The sequence below is a fragment of the Hyperoodon ampullatus genome, assembly GCF_949752795.1.
Source record: "Hyperoodon ampullatus genome assembly, chromosome: 7".
NCBI lineage: Eukaryota > Metazoa > Chordata > Mammalia > Artiodactyla > Ziphiidae > Hyperoodon > Hyperoodon ampullatus.
Window position 1 is genome coordinate 47,005,967 of NC_136920.1, and position 18,446 is coordinate 47,024,412.

General features: G+C 45.3%; 1 protein-coding gene across 1 annotated transcript in view; it reads left to right on the plus strand.

Annotated features, from left to right (window-relative positions):
- ME3 (malic enzyme 3) overlaps nt 1-18,446 on the plus strand; it is a 205,144-nt gene that overhangs the window by 96,760 nt on the left and 89,938 nt on the right. Inside the window, exons 3-4 of the mRNA XM_079707567.1 lie at nt 1,425-1,558; nt 4,529-4,678. Of these exons, the coding sequence (XP_079563693.1) occupies nt 1,425-1,558; nt 4,529-4,678 (284 nt within the window). The remainder of the gene's footprint in view (nt 1-1,424; nt 1,559-4,528; nt 4,679-18,446) is intronic.

Consider the following 18,446-nt stretch of genomic DNA (forward strand, 5'->3'; position numbering starts at 1 on the left):
TCTCTCACTGTTGGAATCAGAGTTCACAGACCAGCAAGGTGATGAGGCTAGAAAGATCCATGTGGTAATGGGTTAGAGTTAGAGGCATTAGTATGAACTGATATTTAGCTTAGTATAGATTCATTTCCTTACTCTCTCAGCTGAGAGGGACTGAAAACAAAGAAACTCCAGTAGCAAGGAGCACAAGGAATAAGTAGAACCCAGATTGTGGTTTCTAATACCATGCTCCAAAAAGGAATCCAGCCTCTTTGAAAAAAATGGCTGATTCTAGGACTTGGGCAGGCACCGTGCAAGATGAGCCTGGAGCATCTTGTAGTGCCAGAAAATAAGTACTAATGAAAAAGAGAAAGGAAAGGAAAGGAAAGGGAAGGGGAGGGGAAGGGAGGGAAGGGAAGGAAAGGAAAAAGCAAAATTACAGGAGTTAAAGGGACACAGAGCCAACTGAAAGAGTTTCCAATGGCCAAAGCTAGAACAATTTGAGCAAAAAAAATACATAAGACAGTATTGGATTATAACCCAGAGTATAAATCAAATACCCATGAGTTCATTCTAATATAAATTAATGATTGAACAAACAAATGAGACAAATATCCCATGCAGAATTCCAAGTAACTTTACAGTGGAGAGACCTGACAAGCACTACTTCAGCCAAGTGATCATGGTCAACATCGACAGTGGTGAATCATGTTGCTAGTATGTGCCTTGATCTGATGTGGTGAAAATGGCACTTCACCTCTGTGGTCTTCCTCCTCAAAACCCATTACCCCACTGCAGTCATGAGAGAAACATCAGACAAATTCCAGTAGAGGCATAGTGTACAAAATACCTGACCAGTTCTCTTCAAAATGCTCCCTGGTCATCAAAACCAAGGAAAGTCAGAGCCAAGAGGAGCCTAAGGAGACATGATGACTCCATGTAATGTGGGATCCTGGATGAGATCCTGGAATAACAAAGAAAGGGCATTAGGTGAAAACTAAGGAAATCTGAATAAACTGTGGACTTTATTTAATAATAATATATCACTGTTGATTCATTAACTCTAACGAATGTACCATACTGATGGACGATATTAATAATAGGGGAAACTGGGTGAGGAGATATGTGGGAACTCTGTACTATCTTCTCAATTCTTCTGTAAATCTAAAACTGCTCTAAAAATAAAATACATTTAAAAAAATAAACCAAAAGAACCCCTGATGATATAGATATTTTCCATGTTTTTCTAAGAGGAAGCTGGAACCCAGAAGAGTCAAGATAACTGGCACAGATTGCCCAGCTACTTAAACGGCAGAGGTGGGATTTGAGTCCAGGGTCCTTGCTGTTGAGTCACAGTGACTTTGGCCTGTCTGTGGATGGAACTCTTCTGTTCCTTGGTTTCCTGCTTATCCATTTATGTGTGTGTGTTTCTTTCTTGTTCTCCCCAGGGCATGGCCTTTACCCTTGAGGAAAGGCTGCAGCTTGGGATCCATGGCCTAATACCCCCCTGCTTCCTGAGTCAGGACGTCCAGCTCCTCCGGATTATGAGATACTACGAGCGGCAGCAGAGTGACCTGGACAAGTTAGTACCTAAAGTCTCTTCTCTCTCCCCAGAGCCCCAGGCTTAGCTGTCTGTTTGCTGTGGTCCACAGAGGGTTTTCTGGATACTCTCTAGCCAGGAAAGGCTGAGAGCCCTGAGAGATCCCAGATCCAGCCCTGCCTTCCATAGGGTGATGGTCTCCTTGAGGACCAGGGCTTGTTATGATCAAGGCACAGTCAATGTGTCCTGGGAAGACTGGGAAGGGAGCCTGAATTCCAACCAATGGAATCTGGTTGGGCCCCCGGGAAGTGGTGGAATCAGAGTCAGCCCAGGAAGCACCAATAGGGCTTCAGCATTCAGCAGTGGGGTCCATGGAAGGCATTTTACTCAGAGGGAAGAAGTGGGGCAAAAATGTAGGGACAGATATGTTAAGGAAGTGGTACGTGGCCCAGGTTCCTGGAATAGAGGGAATGTGGTGGAGAAGAGGGGAAATGGACAGGGGCACCTTGGGAAGGACCTGCGATGTCGTAGGTTGGAGGTTTAGGGGGAGTAGTTAACAACCCTACTGCCCCTCTGGTCCCTCCCCAGTGGGGATGTAGACATGAAGAGCCAATGGGGGATCACAGGGTCAGCTTTATCAGTCTTACTAAAGAAGGTAGTGACCTCACAGGTCACATGGCTATGAATTGGCACAGCCAGGATTTGAACACAGATAATTAGCTCCAGAGTCCGTGCTTTCAACCTCTCTGCTACAGCGTAGCTAAGAGGCATTGAAGCTTAGTGGCTACAAGACTAGACTCTAGTACTAGACTGAGTTCAAATCCTCATTTTACCACTTAACAGCAAAAGTTCTTTAGCCTCTCTGGGTCATTCCCCATCTGTACATTGAGTATATCAGTGGTGTCTAACTCATAGGGTTATGATGAGGATTAAATACATTAGTATTTGTGAAGTGCTTAGAACAGTGCCTGGCCCATAGGCGGCACTATGTGAGAGCTTGTTAAATAAATGTGTCATCTTGCCATGGGCTCCAGCAGAAATGTAGGGAGAAGATAAGTGTTCCTCTTACATATCCATAGAGCTTAATGGCCAAGACTTTGGGTCCTTGAGGGTGTGGCTGTCTCCCTAGGGGCTGAGTGCAGCAGCTTGTCAGGATCTTCCCATGTCCCCCCAATGCCATCCTTCACTTCTGAGCGGTAGTGGGTAAGGAAGCCTCTGCCCCTCCCCCCTCCCCCTCCCCTGCAGCACTAACCTCTATGGTCATTACTCACATTAACTCCAAGGCCATACTGCAGCCCAAGCCAAACATTCTCTCCCTCTTGTTTATTCCACTCAGATTGGGTCTAGCCTCGTCACCCTGAAGAGCAAACCAGAAAGTACGCATTGATTCCAGCTAACAATATTAGACGTGCCCTAACTTTGAACAATCCGAACTTCTCTCGTTTGTTAAATTTGCAAAGAAGAATTAAAGTCCAAGGTGAAATCCTCTTTCTTAAAGATATTAAGCCCTAAAAATCAGAATCCAAAATCCTTCCCTTTCCAGTTCTTTCCAGCTAGATGGGCCTCACTCATATGCCTGGAAAGATGTGCCAGGCTCAGGGGGCAGATGCCTGATGCTGGGAGCGCTAGGGAGTTTGCTACTGACACTCGCCCTGTTGACTACTCTGACCCACTCATTCCTGGAGTCCCTCATTTCAGCAGGTGCTTAGGGGGAAATGCTAAGGACGCTCCCCAGCTTCTTACGGGTAAGGACAGTGGAGTGCTGGTAAATGTTTAAGAACTGGCTTTGGGGCCGTTGGGTGGGGATTTAGAGCACTTGCCAGTTTCCATGGTGTAAATACTCCCACCATGGCCAGTTTCAACTTACCAACTTGACATCACTGAATGCAGAATTCAGAAGTGATGTGTACAAATAGCTACTGAGTAAGGGAATCCTTACAGTAGTGCTGAGCTGAGATCCTGGCTATTCTAAGCATAAATCCTCCCTTCCGAAAAGTGCCTCCTAAAACACGTTTTTTAGTTCTGAACCAGTGTCTTTGGTGAAGAAGAAGAGGCTGACGCCCCAAGAAGTCACAAGACTTCCTCACAGTGACACAGCTAGTGAAGAGCAGAGCTGCGATTCACACCCAGGACCCTGACACAACACCCAGGGATCATTCCCCTGTCAGAGCATCTCTGTCACCCCACTCCATGCCAGGACCTCACGTGCCTTCGTTATCTCTCCCAAACTGTTGTCCCGAAAGGTTGCAATATCAGCAGTCACTTACACCTCATTGGGAATTTCAATCCCTTGCTTTTTTCTCCCAGACTTTTTTTGCATTTTTAGGAGTGTGAATGAAAGGCTCTTTTCCTGGCTTAGTGATTTCAGGCTTCAGGAACTAAGTAAGAGAGAGATTTTTTTGGGAACATGCTTCCTGAGATCACTTAGTACTCAACCACTGGTGAACACTGCTTGTGACAGGAACCAGCCCTGTGTGGTAGAAAAGGCCAGTTCATGTATCACTGGTCTGTCCAGTATTTTCCTTGACCCTCCCCCATCCCCAGAATGCCATTATTCTGTTGTCATTCATTAATGTCCACATAATAATAGTATAGCTAACCACCTTGCATCATGGTTGAGAGTGCAGATTCTGGAGTCAGATTGCTTAGGTTCAGATCCCTTGGGTGAATTATTTCATTTCTCTGTGTCTTGATCTCCTTGTCTCTAAAATAGTCAGAATTATAGTACCCACCTTCCAAGTCATTGGGAGGCGTGTTCCCCATGTTAAATGAGTTAATGAAGAATATTTAGAATAGCACCTACACCACGTGTAGTAATAGCACCATAAGGCAGGTACTATTCTCCACATTTCATAGATGGTGAGACACATGCTTAGAGGAGATGGTGACTTGCCCATGAAGGTGCCATTGAAAGTAGCTGAGTGGGAGTCCTGGGTCTTTGCATCAGGGGCCTTACGTGCTGCCACATATGGTGCTCATGTGATCAGCTTGGTTCTTGCCTCACCTCCCCAGGTACATCATCCTCATGACACTCCAAGACCGGAATGAGAAGCTCTTCTACCGAGTGCTGACGTCAGACGTGGAGAAATTCATGCCCATCGTGTACACGCCCACCGTGGGGCTGGCCTGTCAGCAGTACGGCCTGACCTTCCGCAGGCCCCGGTGAGTGGTCCTGGGACAAGGGCTCAGGGAGGGGCTGTCTCATGGAGGGGAATCAATCTTCCTGCTGGCCCTGCTTGTTGGGACTCTGGAGGCGCTTTCTGATTGGGGCAGTGGCCCAACGAGACATTTGTTTTTAAGCAGTTGCTCAGTGAAATGACCCCATGTGCAGAGAAATGAGCTGAGAGAGTATCTAGCAAGGGGATAGTGGAACTTCTTCACCTCGGAATAATAAATGCCCGACATGTTGTTCAGAGTTGGCCTGAGAGGAAGATTTGTTTTTCTCTCCTTAACTTCCTCCAACTTCCTCCCTCCCTCTCTCCCTCCAAACCCTGCTTTCCTGGTCATCTCCAATGTGCCAACAGCTCTCCTGCCAATTCAGGCCCATGAATAATGGAGTGTTAGATGCCAGAGACTGAATTCTTTTGCTGATTCAAAGAACCAGTATTCCTTCATTTGGGTTTGACTCAGATTCCACTCAAATCATCATTTTATTAGGCAAAAATTTGGCACTGCGTTTTCTTTCAGAGCCAAAGAGTTTGGGAGCAGTTTTCTAAAGAGATCACCTGGTTTTTTCACAGTGAGTTCAGCATATACATTTTTTAAAAATTAAAAAGGAAAAAATGGGAGGATTTTCAAGTCTTCAGTGCAAGGTAATTGTCAACACATAGTTCTATCACTGGTGATTAAAGAGCTCCTGGGTTTATTATATGTCATGGAACGTTGTTTCGGTCTGTGTTAAAATACGTAAATTTACAACATACCGTGCACAGATGTGTAATTTATGTTTACATAGAATTTATAAGTCTGTGTTTATAAATCATGCGCTGTGTGGGGAACATGTAATCATGGATCCAGAACATCTTTTGTTAATTTGGAAAAACAGTCTTCCGGTTCTGAAGGCAGCATTTGGGATGAGCATTGCAGGCTGAGCCCAGGGAGTCCCCAGTGTTACCCTTGGCAGAGGGCAGCGTGTCACACCTCGTCTGGGGGAGGGTGTCCGGCTGTTGCAGCAGACTCGTCCTCATCACTCAGAGCAGCCACGCTTCTGCCATTCTGGGGCATAGGGTAGGGGTGGTGTGTGGGGAGCGAGGCAGTGCACCAAGGCCCCATAGCAGTTCTGGTCTTTGACCTGCGTCTTTCAACAGGAAAGAGACTCCTGTTCTCTTATTCTCATCCCTAAAACCAACACTGGCAGAGACCTTGGAAGCTGATGGTACATATCTGAAGGATGCAGGACCCTATTTACCTCCCAGTTCCTACTCAGAGATGGTCCTTGCAGGTCCTTCCTCTTGCACAGTGCAGCTCAGCTCATGTCATTTCCCTTCTCTGAGGCTGTCAGCAGCCACCTGGGGCTTAAAGAAACAAGTCGAACACTTTGACAAAACTAAGCCTGGCACAGCCCAGGTCGTCCTCAAAAATCCCATGTTCTGGCTCCCCTGATCTAGTCTTCTTGTCCAAGTATGCCTGGCATTCTCTGCATGCCTTTGCACATGTAGTCCCCTCTGCCTCAGACTCCTGCATTCTCTCCTTTCCTCATTCTCCACCCGTCAAGATTCAAGTTATCCTGCGCACACACCCCTTCCAAGAGTCTCTGTGGAGCCCTCCCTGATCCACGCCAGCCTGAACTGATCACTCTGCTCTCAGCCTCCCACACAATCCATTTACACATATTTCTATTCCATAGTTTTATTGTTGGTGCTTTATGTTTTTAATTATTTGTGTATCAGCCTCCTCTACTCGAACACAAATTTCTGGAGGGGGCAGGAAATGCATCAGATCCATTTCTCGAGTAATCGACCCTCAGATGGGAAGGCAGCATTGTGTACTGAGTGAGAAGAAAGAGCTAGGTGTTCGCAGTCAGCCCCATGGTTTAGTCTCCTTGACCTTGGGCAAGTTTCTTAACCTCTCTCAGCCTTAATATACACATTTATCAAATGGAGGTAATAGCGCTACCTACCTCAAATAATCATTGTGAGGGTACAGTGTGATAGTGTGGTCAGGTACCTGGCATAAATGTTAGGGTCTGTTTCCTTCAGTAACTACTGGGAGGAAGGAAGGACTGATAAATATAGAGTTCTACTATATATCTGCATTTTAAATTTTTTGCAAAGAAAATTGAGTCATTGAACATGTAATGAACAAACATGTGTAACTACAGATGCGATTTGGCTCTTCCAGACTCATTGTTTCCTGAAGAGGTCCTTTAATCCTAAAGGCATGGCTCACTGCTGTCACTGGCTTGCAGCTGAGATCGCATGGAAATACACGGCCATCCCACTCCCCTCTCCCACTCCCAGGCTGTGTGGGAGCCCTTCTCCACAGGCACTATGGACTAGATTGTTAATTAAGCTGTTGGCTTCAGATAAACTAGTATCAGGCTGGTGATGGTAGAGTTTGCCTCCAGGGTCCACTCCAGAATCCAGGAAACATGTAAGACTGAATTTGAGTTAATGAGCAATTCTGGAGCTGTTACTAGGTGCTGAGCATCATGTTACACACTGTGAAGTTACCCCCAAAGAACAAAATACAGTTCTTGACCTCAAGCAATAATAATGTAAGTTGAATACAATAAAAGTTAAAAGGAAATAAGAGATTTAATAGGGACAAAGGATTACAGGAGCACAAGGGAGAGGAATAGTTCTTTTCCCTGAGGGCAGCAGGAATGCTTCACCTGGAAGGCTGAATAGGAATTCCATGGGTGGAGAAGGAGGGAACGGCCATTCCAGGAAAGGGCTTGGTTTTATCGGCTTTGTAGACAGCCTGGCAGTCAGCTACCTTGGGTATCTCCCCACCTCCTCTGCCTGGCAAGGAGGGCAATGGGAGGGGACCTAAGCCTTTACATCCATTGGCTTATAATGGATCTTCCCAAAGTCCTGGAAGGTTAGTTTGTGAACAGTGTCATTCATTTCACAAATGAGGAAACTGGGGTGGCCAAAGGAAAGGAGCTGGTCTGAGATCACATTTGGCAAGCAATTTATAAAGTGAAAATTCTGACAGGGGGAATCAGGGGAAAGCCACACCAAGAAAATGACATTTGATCTGGGCCATGAAAGATGAGTGCAAAGAATTGAGACAAAAAGTCTTTGTTGCTCTTAGATAGCCTCATCCACTAGAGGGCAGACAGCAGAAGCAAGAACTACAATTCTGCAGCCTGTGGAGGAAGACCACACTCACAGAAAGACAGACAAAATGAAAAGGCAGAGGACTTTGTACCAGATGAAGGAACAAGATAAACCCCAGAAAAACAACTAAGTGAAGTGGAGATAGGCAACCTTCCAGAAAAAGAATTCAGAATAATGATAGTGAAGATGATCCAGGGCCTCGGAAAAAGAATAGAGGCAAAGATCAAGAAGATACAAGAAATGTTTAACAAAGACCTAGAAGAATTAAAGAACAAAGAGATAAACAGTACAATAACTGAAATGTAAAATACACTAGAAGGAATCAATAGCAGAATAACTGAGGCAGAAGAACGGATAAGTGACCTGGAAGACAGAATGGTGGAATTCACTGCTGTGGAAGAGAGTAAAGCAAAAAGAATGAAAAGAAATGAAGACAGCCTAAGAGACCTCTGAAACAACCTTAAACGAAACAACATTCGCATTATAGGGGTCCCAGAAGGAGAAGAGAGAGAGAAAGGACCCGAGAAAATATGTGAAGACATTATAGTCGAAAACTTCCCTAACATGGGAGAGGAAATAGCCACCCAAGTCCAGGAAGCACAGAGAGTCCCAGGCAGGATAAACCCAAGGAGAAACACACCAAGACACATAGTAATCAAATTGACAGAAGTTAAAGACAAAGAAAATTATTGAAATCAACAAGGAAAAAATGACAAATAACATACAAGAGAACTCCCATAAGGTTAACAGCTGATTTCTCAGCAGAAACTTTACAAGCCAGAAGGGAGTGGCACAATATATTTAAAGTGATGAAAGGGAAGAACCTACAACCAAGATTACTCTACCCAGCAAGATTCTCATTCAGATTCAATGAGAAATCAAAAGCTTTACAGACAAGCAAAAGCTAAAGAGAATTCAGCACCACCAAACCAGCTCTACAACAAATGCTAAAGGAACTTCTCTAAGTGGGAAACACGACAGAAGAAAAGGACTTACAAAAACAAACCCAAAACAATTAAGAAAATGATAATAGGAACATACATATTGATAATTACCTTAAACCTGATTGGATTAACTGCTCCAACCAAAAGACACAGGCTGCCTGAATGGATACAAAAACAAGATCCATATATATGCTGTCTACAAGAGACCCACTGCAGATCTAGGGACACATACAGACTGAAAGTGAGGTGATGGAAAAAGATATTCCATGCAAATGGAAATCAAAAGAAAGCTGGAGTAGCAATACTCATATCAGATAAAATAGACTTTAAAATAAAGAATGTTACAAGAGACAAGGAAGGACACTATGTAATGATCAAGGGATCAATCCAAGAAGAAGACATAACAATTATAAATATATATGCACCCAACATAGGAGCACCTCAATACATAAGGCAACTGCTAACAGCTATAAAAGAGGAAATCGACAGTAACACAAAAATAGTGGGGGACTTTAACACCTCACTTACACCAATGGACAGATCATCCAGACAGAAAATTAATAAGGAAACACAAGCTTTAAATGACACAGTAGACCAGATAGATTTAATTGATATTTATAGGACATTCCATCCAAAAACAGCAGACTACACTTTCTTGTCAAGTGCACACAGAACATTCTCCAGGACTGATCACTTCTTGAGTCACAAATCAAGCCTTGGTAAATTTAAGAAAATTGAAATCATATCAAGCATCTTTTCCGACCACAATGCTATGAGATTAGAAACTAATTACAGGGAAAAAAACCGTAAAAAACACAAACACATGGAGGCTAAACAATACGTTACTAAATAACCAAGAGGCCACTGAAGAAATCAAAGAGGAAATCAAAAAATACCTTGAGATAAATTACAATGAAAACATGACAATCCAAAACCTATGGGATGCAGCAAAAGCAGTTCTAAGAGGGAAGTTTATAGCAATACAAGCCTACCTCAAGAAACAAGAAAAAATCTCAAATAAACAATCTAACCTTACACCTAAAGGAACTAGAGAAAGAAGAACAAACAAACCCAAAGTTAGTAGAAGGAAAGAAATCATAAAGATCAGAGCAGAAATAAATGAAATAGAAACAAAGAAAACAATAGCAAAGATCAGTAAAACTAAAATCTGGTTCTTTGAGAAGATAAACAAAATTGATAAATCTTTAGCCAGACCCATCAAGAAAAAGAGGGAGAGGACTCAATCAATAAAATTAGAAATGAAAAAGGAGAAGTTACAACGGACACCACAGAAATACAGAGCATCATAAGAGACTACTATAAGCAACTCTATGCCAATAAAATGGACAACCTGGAAGAAACGGACAAATTAGAAAGGTATAACCTTCCAAGACTGAACCAGGAAGAAATAGAAAATATGAACAGACAAATCACAAGCACTGAAATTGAAACTGTGATTAAAAATCTTCCAACAAACAAAAGTCCAGGACCAGATGGCTTCACAGGTGAATTCTATCAAACATTTAGAGAAGAGCTAACACCCATGCTTCTCAAACTCTTCCAAAAAATTTGAGAGGAAGGAACACTGCCAAACTCATTCTATGCGGCCACCATCACCCTGATACCAAAACCAGACAAAGATACTACAAAAAAAGAAAATTACAGACTAGTATCACTGATGAATATAGATGCAAAAATCCTCAACAAAATACTAGCAAACAGAATCCAACAGCACATTAAAAGGATCATGCACCATGGGGCTTCCCTGGTGGCGCAGTGGTTGAGAGTCTGCCTGCCGAGGCAGGGGACGCAGGTTTGTGCCCCGGTCTGGGAGGATCCCACATGCCGCGGAGTGGCTGGGCCCGTGAGCCATGGCCGCTGAGCCTGCGCGTCCGGAGCCTGTGCTCCGCAATGGGAGAGGCCACAACAGTGAGAGGCCCGCATACCACCAAAAAAAAAAAAAAAAAAAAGGATCATACATCATGATCAAGTGGGATTTATCCCAGGGATGCAAGGATTCTTCAATATACACACATCAATCAATGTGATACACCATATTAACAAATTGGAGAAGAAAAACCATATGATCATCTCAATAGATGCAGAAAAAGCTTTTGACAAAATTCAACACCCATTTATGATAAAAACCTCTCCAGAAAGTGGGCATAGAGGGAACCTACCTCAACATAATAAAGGCCATATACAACAAACCCACAGCAAACATCATTCTCAATGGTGAAAAACTGAAAACATTTCCTCTAAGATCAGGAACAAGACAAGGATGTCCACTCTCACCACTATTATTCAACATAGTTTTGGAAGTCCTTGCCACGGCAATCAGAGAAGAAAAAGAAATACAATTTTGAAAAGAAGAAGTAAAACTGTCACTGTTTGCAGATGCCATGATGACTGTACATAGAGAATCCTCAAGATGCCACCAGAGAACAACTAGAGCTAATCACTGAATCTGATAAAGTTGCAGGATACAAAATTAATGCACAGAAATCTCTTGCATTCCTATACACTAACAATGAAAGATCAGAAAGAGAAATTAAGGAAACAGTCCCATTCACCATTGCAACAACAAGAATAAAATACCTAGGAATAAACCTACCTAAGGAGGTAAAACACCTGTACTCAGAAAACTGTAAGACGCTGATGAAATAAATCAAAGATGACACAAAGAGATGGAGAGATACACCATGTTCTTGGATTGGAAGAATCAATATTGTGAAAATGACTATACTACCCAAAGCAATCTACAGATTCAATGCAATCCCTATCAAATTACCAGTGGCATTTTTTACAGAACTAGAACAAAAAAAACTTAAAATTTGTATGGAGACACAAAAGACCCCGAATAGCCAAAAGAGTCTTGAGGGAAAAAATGGAGCTGGAGGAATCAGACTCCCTGACTTCAGACTATACTACAAAGCTACTATTATCAAGACAATATGGTACTGGCACAAAAACAGAAATATAGATCAATGGAATAGGATGGAAAACCCAGAGATAAACCCACACACCTATGGTCAACTAATCTGTGACAAAGGAGTCAAGGATATACAATGGAGAAAAGACAGTCTCTTCGGTAAGTGGTGCTGGGAAAACTGGACAGCTACATGTAAAAGAATGAAATTAGAACACTCCCTAACACCATACAGAAAAGATAAACTCAAAATGGATTAGAGACCTAAATGTAAGACCAGGCACTATAAAACTCTTAGAGGAAAACATAAGAAGAACACTTTTTGACATAAATCACAGCAAGATCTTTTTAGATCCACCTCCTAGAGTAATGGAAATAAAAACAAAAATCATCAAGTGGGACCTAATGAAACTTAAAAGCTTTTGCACAGCAAAGGAAACTACAAACGAGACAAAAAGAGAACCCTCAGAATGGGAGAAAATATTTGCCAACGAATCAACGGACAAAGGATTAATCTCCAAAATATATAAACAGCTCATACAGCTCAATATTAAAAAAAAAACCCAATCAAAAAATGGGCCGAAGACCTAAATAGACATTTCTCCAAAAAAGACATAAAGATGGCCAAGAAGCACATGAAAAGCTGCTCAACATCACTAATTATTAGAGAAATGCAAATCAAAACCACAATGAGGTATCACCTCACACCAGTTAGAATGGGCGTCCAGAAAATCTACAAACAACAAATGCTGGAGAGGGTGCGAAGAAAAGGGAACCCTCTTGCACTGTTGGTGGGAATGTAAATTGATACAGCCACCATGGAGAACAGTATGGAGGTTCCTTAAAAAACTAAAAATAGAATTACCATATGACCCAGCAATCCCACTACTGCGTATATACCCAGAGAAAACCATAATTCAAAAAGACACATGCACCCCAATGTTCATTGCAGCACTATTTACAATAGCCAGGTCAGGGAAGCAACCTAAATGCCCATTGACAGACAAATGGATAAAGAAGATGTGGTACATATATACAATGGAATATTACTCAGCCATAAAAGGGAACGAAATTGGGCCATTTGTAGAGACATGGATGGAGCTAGAGACTGTCATGCAGAGTGAAGTAAGTCAGAAAAAGAAAAATAAATATCGTATATTAACGCATGTATGTGGAACCTGGAAATATGGTACAGATGAACTGGTTTGCAGGGTAGAAATAGAGACACAGGTGTAGAGAACAAACATACGGACACCAAGGGGGGCCAGTGGCAGTGGGGGGAAGGGGAATGAATTGTGAGATTGGGATTGACATATATACACTAAAATGCATAAAATAGATAACTAATAAGAACCTGCTGTATAAAGAAATAAATAAAATAAAATTCAAAAAAAAAGTCTTTGTCTACAGTGACCCAAGCACACCCACCTCCCCCTTGCTAGAATGCAAGGCCTCTGGGACCTTATGGAGGGTGGAACAGCAGACTAGAGGGGCTGGGTAGGAGAACTGACCAGTGGTTCTGCCCAATACTTGGTCTCCTCCCCACTGCCCAAGGGGGCTGGATTAATGGGGAGCTGTTTCACACTCCCATCCTGGACTCACTGGTGGTTCTCCAGTGGGTCAGCAACGGAGAGGGTCTTGACAGCAGAGTGGAGGTCCATGTGGGTGGAAACAGGGCCCTGCCAACCACCTGATCCCAGAGAGCCAGGTCGACCCTGAGTGGGTGTAGAGAGGGTGCTGCAGAAGCTGGACACGTAGCATGGAAAACAGATGTGTGATGGTCCTGGCAGGAGACCTGCAGTTGTACTAGAACCAGGAGAAAAGCATCATCATAATAACTGCTCGCTAAAGGCCAGGTGCTATCCTAAAATCTTTATATAGATTACCCGTTTAATTATCACAGACCCCCTAAGAGATAGGTACTATGATCATCGTATTTGTAGATGGGAAAACTGAGGCACAAAGAAAACTTGCCCAGAGTCACACAGCTCATAACCAGCAAAGCCAGGACCTAAACCCACGCAGTCTGAACCAGAGTGTGGACAGATAACCTCCACACCATGCTGCTTGCTAGAGTTTGGGGCTGTGCACATTTGGTGGGTATTCGGGATGGGGTGCCCTTGCAGCTCCTGGAATTTGATTGCCCAGGGGTCTGAGGTGAGGGTTGCTATATACTGTTTCCAGAGCCTCTCCTGGGAGGGAATAAACCCCACTATCAGGACCACTGGGTGGGGCTGAGGCAGGCACTGGCAGACTGAACCGTCCTCTTGGATTCATCCCTCACGCTCTTGGTACAGACTTCAGTTCTTCAGATGATTACCCAATTAAGTTATCTGACACGTGACATTCTGAGCTGTTGCTCCAGGTGTCCACTTGGCTGCTTTCCTGGTATTGACTGCATACCTGCATTGCTCCTTAGGGAAAGGAGAGTTTGGGCTCCACCCCAGCCCTGAGCTTCATCTGAGGCCTGGCTGGGAATGGATTTGTGGATTAAGATCCGAAGGGAGGGCAGCCCCAGGGCCAAGAGGGAGAGAGCCAGGTACTTCTCAGTTTCTGAAATGATAAACATTCCTGCCAGGTTCTTGGGAACAATGGAGTCCTCTGTGAAAGGGCTTGGCCCCCAACCTAAGCTAATTAGATCTAGCTGAGGCTAAAATTGACCCTTCAACACCCCTGGGGCTCTGCATCGCTTCACAACCCTGAGGGAGATGCCAGAGTGTCTCAAGGACACCTGAATACCCCTGGGCAGATGAGACACAGCAGAAGGTTCTGGGCTCTGTGGAGCCCTCCTCTGCCCCTTCCTGCGCCTCCCCTGACACACCCCCTGCGTGTGCCTCCATGGGCCATAGGTCCTGGCTAGCCTAGCTTAAAGGAATGCACCCAAGGTCATTAGTGTATGACTCAGAGGAGGTGGAAGCCAGAGGAGAGGCCAGGCGAGAGGAATACAGTTCAACCACGGAGCAGGTGTGGAGAGGAAGCCAGTATGGTGTGGTTTGCTGTCCAGTGTGAGCGAATGTTCTCCCTTCAGGAGGCCACCTCCCGTGGACCAGCCCGGTCCTCACCCACCGCGTCCTCTCGAGCTCCAAGCGCTCTGCACACATACCTGTACGCCTAACACTTCCCAGCCCCCATGTGGGGTCCCAGCTGTGTGGGTGATGAGGTCTGGGTTGCAGGTAGTGGAAGGAGCACGGCCTTTGAAGCCAGGCAGACTTGACCTTGAATCCCAGTTCAAAAAGGTGATTTCTTTTTAAACTGCCACACGTAAAGGGTGCTTGTCAGTGCTCGGCAGCTGTGATCCGCCCGACCCATCTCCGCTAGGATCTGTCATCTGACACAGTCACGCCACCCAAGAGTCTCAACTGCAGGCCTCGAAATGCCAGCCACTCTGTTGTTTGATTCAGACCTGCGTGATCTGTACTTGTGCTTAACTGGCACATCCACCAGCAAGTACTTGTGCAGAATTACGGGGCCATGATGAGTTAGAAAGGTGAGGGTAGGAAGTGGGACTTGGTTTCCCCAGTCGAGGTTCTGTGGCAGATACCTGAGGACAAATTCGCATTTGGACAAAGCCAGCAGCCCCTGGCCCTACGCCAGGCTCTTGTCTCTCTTATCTGCAGGTAGATGGGCTTCTGTACACAGGCCAGTAACAGGTACACAGGATATTAACAGCTACTGTTGATTGAATTTTACCAGGCTCCTCGAGAGCCCAAGTTAGGTTCTTTGTGTACTTGATCTCTGAGCCCTACCACAACCCTGCAAGGTGCTTGTTACTTTACCCAGATGAAAACTAAGTTGTCTAAGACATCACAGTGGACCCAGAGCCAATTCCCTGTATTTATCCTGTGTTCATAGTCCAGCTTCTTGTGGCCCTGGTAAACATGACGCCTCACAGACAAACACTTGCATTCTTTTTTTTTTTTAAAGGGCTTCAAATGCTTGGCTTTTTATTTATTTATTTGTTTGTTTGTTTGTTTATTTATGGCTGTGTTGGGTCTTCGTTGCTGTGCGAGGGCTTTCTCTAGTTGTGGCAAGCAGGGGCCACTCTTCATCGCAGTGCGCGGGCCTCTCACTATCGCGGCCTCTCTTGTTGCGGAGCACAGGCTCCAGACGCGCAGGCTCAGTAGTTGTGGCTCACGGGCCTAGTTGCTCCGTGGCATGTGGGATCTTCCCAGACCAGGGCTTGAACCCGTGTCCCCTGCACTGGCAGGCAGATTCTCAACCACTGCGCCACCAGGGAAGCCCAACACTTGCATTCTTGAGGGACACACGTGAGGTACACACACACACACCCAGAGGGCAGGATACCGTGGTGGTCAGAGCACCGGAGCTGGAGTCTAGAAAGAGGGGGTCAGCTCCCCCGGTAACAACCATGTGGCCTTGAAGCCTGGCTGCTCCCGGCCCTTGAGCCTGGATCACAGGCACTGTGCACCTCGTGGGGATGTTGTGTAGGTCCGATGAGCTAAATGTGTGTGAATGTGCTTTATCAATTGTAAAGGTCCTCAAAAGCTTGAAGGGGGTTTACTTTTTCATCTCTTCCTCTCCCTCCCCAATCCCCATAAAAGGATGTGATTAAAGCTCACACTCACCCCCTTGGGGTTTCCTGCCTGCCACTGTCAATGTCTGGCGAGCCCTTGCCTCATTTTTTACACTGGGACCCTTTTATCTTCAACCACCTCTACCATCTCCACACACACACACACACCCCTCTCTGCTTCTTAAATGCCTACTAAAGCCATTTTCTAGCCACATACAAGACTGATGTTGCCAACACCTTGACCAAAGCTACTCTGGAAAACAAAGACAACTTTATCTCAGCAAAAGTCAGAAGACCGCTGACACCCAGGACACCGTCTTTGATCACACTGCAATCTGGACTGCAGCCCATCTGTCAGTTCATCAGGAACACACACACACACACACACTCCCAGCGTAATTGGGAGGCAGGCAGAAAGCAAGGATTAGCCTCATCAGACCAGCTGTCTCCTCCCCGTCCTTAGGGCCCCCAGTGCTGATTCCTTTGCCAGAGCCCGCTCCACGTCCAGTTATGCCCAGGTTCCTCTGCCAGACTCTTCCAGCTGTGATGCTGGAAAGGCTCCCTGGAGCAGAGCAAGCACAGGGCTGCAGCTGGGTCTGCTTCACTTCCTGTCTTCACTTCCACATCTGGCCCTTTTAGTCCCCCAGCCTTGGTGTTCTGAGCAGAGCACGGGGTTAGGAGTCAGGACACCTGGGTTCTAGCCCTTGCTACTCTCTTTCTGGCCATGACTCCTTAGGCAAGCCACATAGCTCCTTAGGCTCAAGCAAAGGTGGTGGCGTTGGATGGTATGGCTTCTGTGATCTCTTCCGACTCTAACCATGTAGGATCTAGTAACTCAAGCTCTATAACCAAGTTACAAGTAGGATCTTCAAGTGAGCCATGGTCGCCTTATGGAGCTGAGCTGAAGTTTCTCCACCTGTAAAATTAAAAGGTCAAGTTAGGGCTTCCCTGGTGGTGCAGTGGTTGAGAGTCTGCCTCCCGAGGCAGGGGACACGGGTTCGTGCCCCGGTCCGGGAGGATCCCACATGCCGTGGAGCGGCTGGGCCCATGAGCTATGGCCACTGAGCCTGTGCATCCAGAGCCTGTGCTCCGCAACGGGAGAGGCCACAACAGTGAGAGGCCCGCGTACTGCAAAAAAAAAAAAAAAAAAAAAAAAGGTCAAGTTAGAGCAGGAGTTCTCAGTGGCAGCTGTGACAAAAAGCATCTGCAGTGGTTTAAATCTGAATCCCAGAGGTGGGGCCCCGGCAGCTTTAGTTTTCAGGAGCACCCCAGGGATTCTCTTGGGCAGTTGCTGAGTAGGGTAACCTCCAGCTTGGATCTTCTCTGACTTGTCAGGAGTCGGTAACCTGCAGCCCATATCTTCCAGGCCACCCCAGGCTGGCAGTGTACTGACGGTTAGGGTCATGATAATGTAACAGAAACTTTATCTCCAGCTCAACCGTCAGCAACCAAACTGTTGAACCTCACTGCCAAGTTCCCTCATGTCTCATTCACGCGGTTAGTGGAGGGGCGGGTAGTCTCATATGTGTTTCCCCCGCCCCCCAATTTCCTCCTGAAGCCTCTGTCACTGCACAGAAGTCACCTGTCTCCCAAGCTGCAATTCATCCTATGTCAATAGTTCATTAGACGGGAAAAAGCATCAGACCAAAGGTGACTGATCATTTGGAAGAGGGCGTGATTCAGGGTACCCTGGCTCAAAAGAGGAAATGGGCCAATTGGAGTCCTTTCCAGGAATTTGAACTGACAAAAGGGAAAAATTATATGGAGAGAATTTTCCAGTTAGGAAGGGAAATTAGGGCAAAAGGGTTGCTATGGTTTAGATTTTAGAGTTGGGTCATGGTAGGCCAAAGGCAAATGCTAGCTATGATGGGGCAGAAAAAAAAAGAATAGGGAGTAAAGGATCGGATCTGTGGAGAGAGAACAGGGCAGATGGGAAAGAAAGAGGGAAAAACAGGCAGAGCGAGTGACGGTCCCCAGAACTGCTTCAGTTCATGATCACTTTCCACTCCAGTTCCTGTTCACAAATTTACAGTGAACTCTGTTTCTCCAGAGGGAACTTAAGTGAGCCTCTGCTTTAGGTCCCTGGAAGAGCCAGACAGAAGAAGAGCTGTGAAATTAGATGGTTCTGATTAGTGCCCCAATCCCCTTGTTAATTGGGTGGATGGAGCTAACAGATTAAAGTAGGGTGTCTCAAACTTTAGGGTGCACTAAAATAACCTGGAGGGCTTGTGAAAACAGA